The sequence below is a fragment of the Egretta garzetta genome, unplaced genomic scaffold, assembly GCF_000687185.1.
Source record: "Egretta garzetta isolate BGI_Z169 unplaced genomic scaffold, ASM68718v1 scaffold108, whole genome shotgun sequence".
NCBI lineage: Eukaryota > Metazoa > Chordata > Aves > Pelecaniformes > Ardeidae > Egretta > Egretta garzetta.
This window is the reverse complement of record NW_009260614.1, coordinates 2167610-2170142: the sequence shown is the minus strand read 5'-3', so window position 1 is coordinate 2170142 and position 2533 is coordinate 2167610. Positions and strand designations below refer to the sequence as shown.

General features: G+C 45.6%; 1 protein-coding gene across 1 annotated transcript in view; it reads right to left on the bottom strand.

Annotated features, from left to right (window-relative positions):
- Positions 1-812: 812 nt before the first annotated feature.
- Positions 813-2533, bottom strand: part of CALN1 (calneuron 1) — a 112928-nt gene continuing 111207 nt past the window's right edge. Inside the window, 1 exon segment of the mRNA XM_009645100.1 lies at positions 813-940. Within this exon segment, the coding sequence (XP_009643395.1) occupies positions 813-940 (128 nt within the window).

Sequence of the window (2533 nt, the reverse complement as noted above, 5' to 3'; positions counted from 1 at the left end):
CAAATCAAGGGAGTTTTAACTGGCGCTGGTGGTTGCAGAGTCGGCTGGAAGACTGTGCACAAATCTCAGAAATGCCCATGTGTGATAAACAGGTGGTGCTTCTCAAGCCCTGATTCACGGTTGGAAAAAAAAATGGCAAAACCAGACTCATACTACCCCACAGTCTTGTGTCAAAGGTGGCATTTATGAAGCAAAAATAGAAATTTTGTATGATGCTGGCAAATTCTCCTCTTTTTTACTCTGAAAATACTGTACAAGGATGCTCTAGCTCCCCTCTAATGCCGTTACACTCAAAGGCATGGTCATAAGGGAAAAACAAAGTGAAGCTGGAGTACGTGAAAAAAACAAACGGAACTGGCTTGTGGCAATGCTACGGTCAACTTCCTGGGAATGCGGGCCCAGCGGAGAGCTACGCGGAATAGTCAGTCGGCCCCTAGGTTAAAAGACAGCCCTGCTGCAATAAGTCATGAGGCTGTGCCTCCTTAAAACTGCAAAACAGGCTGCTGGATGAAAGTTTCTTCCAAGTTACCATTGCTGTTTTGAAGCAATAATTCGGGACTCCCGTATATTTTTTTTTTTATTGCATTAGGAAACAAAACCTTTAAAGCATTAAGACAGCCCTTTTATGTCCCTGCCAAAAGGATGTAGTTGATTCACAAGACACATTACGCTGCTGGCCTCAGGCTCCTTGTCGAATAGTGCTTTATCTGTCTGCCTCTGTCTCTTTGCCGTGTGAGAGTCGGTTCGGGGGAAGCTCACCCGGTGGCATGCGCATGCATGGTCAGTTTGGTTCACAGTGTCATGGCAAGAGGCTACTCCATGCCGCTCCGCAGGATCTGGTTGGCCGCAATCAACATCACGCTTATAATAAAGGCCATGGCAAATGCGCAGATAAGGCTCTTCCGTACACAGGTCTGTCTGTTCTGCTTCTGGGCGTGCACTGCAGGGAAGACATGGGAAAGGTGAGATGCCCAGCCAAAGTAATGGGTTTGCTTTCCACCAGGATCAGCTGAGCTCAGAAATCCTCCCTCTAGTCCACACCTCCGAGATCCCCTGCACTGGCCAATCTTACTTCTCCCTGCTGGGACATTTCCAAATAATCCACCTTACCTTTCACTGTTTCCAAACCAACTTTCCTAATAGATCACCCTCTCATGCTGCAGGAAGTCCTTTCTCATCTTGGCTTTTAAACCCCTCAAATGCTTCTAGGTGTGCTTTGGTTTCTCTGTTTATTTCTTTTAAGCTCTTTATGAAGCTTTAATCAATCACAGAACCATAGAATCCCACACTGGAAAGGACCTCAAGGATCATCTGGCCCAACTTTTCTAGGCAAGAGCACAGTCTAGACAAGATGGCCCAGCACCCTGTCCAGCTGAGTCTTAAAAATGTCCAGCGTGGCGGAGTCAACCCCTCCCCTGGAGAGATTATTCCAATGGTTGACTTTGATCATCTTGGTGGCCCTTCTCTGGACTCTTTAGAATTTTCTCTAAAGTTCTTTTTAATTAGAAATATCGGTCTTTGGTGAATCCCTTAGACTCATCCAGGTTAACTGGGAATGAGCAGAGATTCAGGATGTGCTCCCCAACAACACTTAAAAACCCACTGTGACAGTTCCCATGAGTATGCACAGCTCGTTACTTATTTTTCCAAACTGTCTTTAGGTTTTCTGTGCCTAAGCAAATCAGACTTATTAAGAACCTTTTCAAATGAATGCTTGCAGAATAATTGTCAAAAGAGATGAGAGTAATTTGTGGCAGTTAAAATGCAGACAGAGCTGGGATTTTTAGGTTTTGTCTTATTTTATTTAATTTTAAGTTTTTTTAAGTTAATCACTGAAGACTCTCTGTCTTAGCCACCCTACCTATGAATATAAGAACAATATATGGTACTGGGGTGCTGTGAAGGTTAATCTGTTTGAAAAGGTCCTCTGAGATAATCACAGAAAGCCAGAAGATCCTCATGCACAGGACAGGTAGTTCTGCCCTGCCGCTCTGGGCAGTAACGCATGGTCTTGTTTTGGCCTGAGAAGGGATGCACCCATCACTTTTTTCTCATGGACAGGCTTGTGATGATGGGAGACTTTCAGATGGTTGACAACATGCTTGGAATGACAATAAATCTAAAATGTGGCCAGGAAAAGGCTCCAAGTGCTGATGTTTGGAAAAGTCCAGGAGAATGTTTTTAGAATATACGGAAAAAAAAACTTAGAATCATAGAATCGTATAGGTTGGAAAACACCTTTAAACTCATCAAGTCTAACCAATAACCTAGCAAAGCCAAGTCCACCACTAAACCCTGGCCCTAAGCACCACGTCTGCCTGGCTTTTAAATCCCCTCCAGGGATGGGGACTCGACCCCTGCCCTGGGCAGCCCCTTCCAGTGCTTGACAGCCCTTGCGGGGAAGGAATTTTTTCCCAATGTCCAACCTAAACCTCCCCTGGCACAACGTGAGGCCGTCTCCCCTCGTCCCATCACCCATTCCCTGGGAGCAGAGCCCAACCTCTCAGGCAGTTGTAGGGAACCAGAAGGTGCC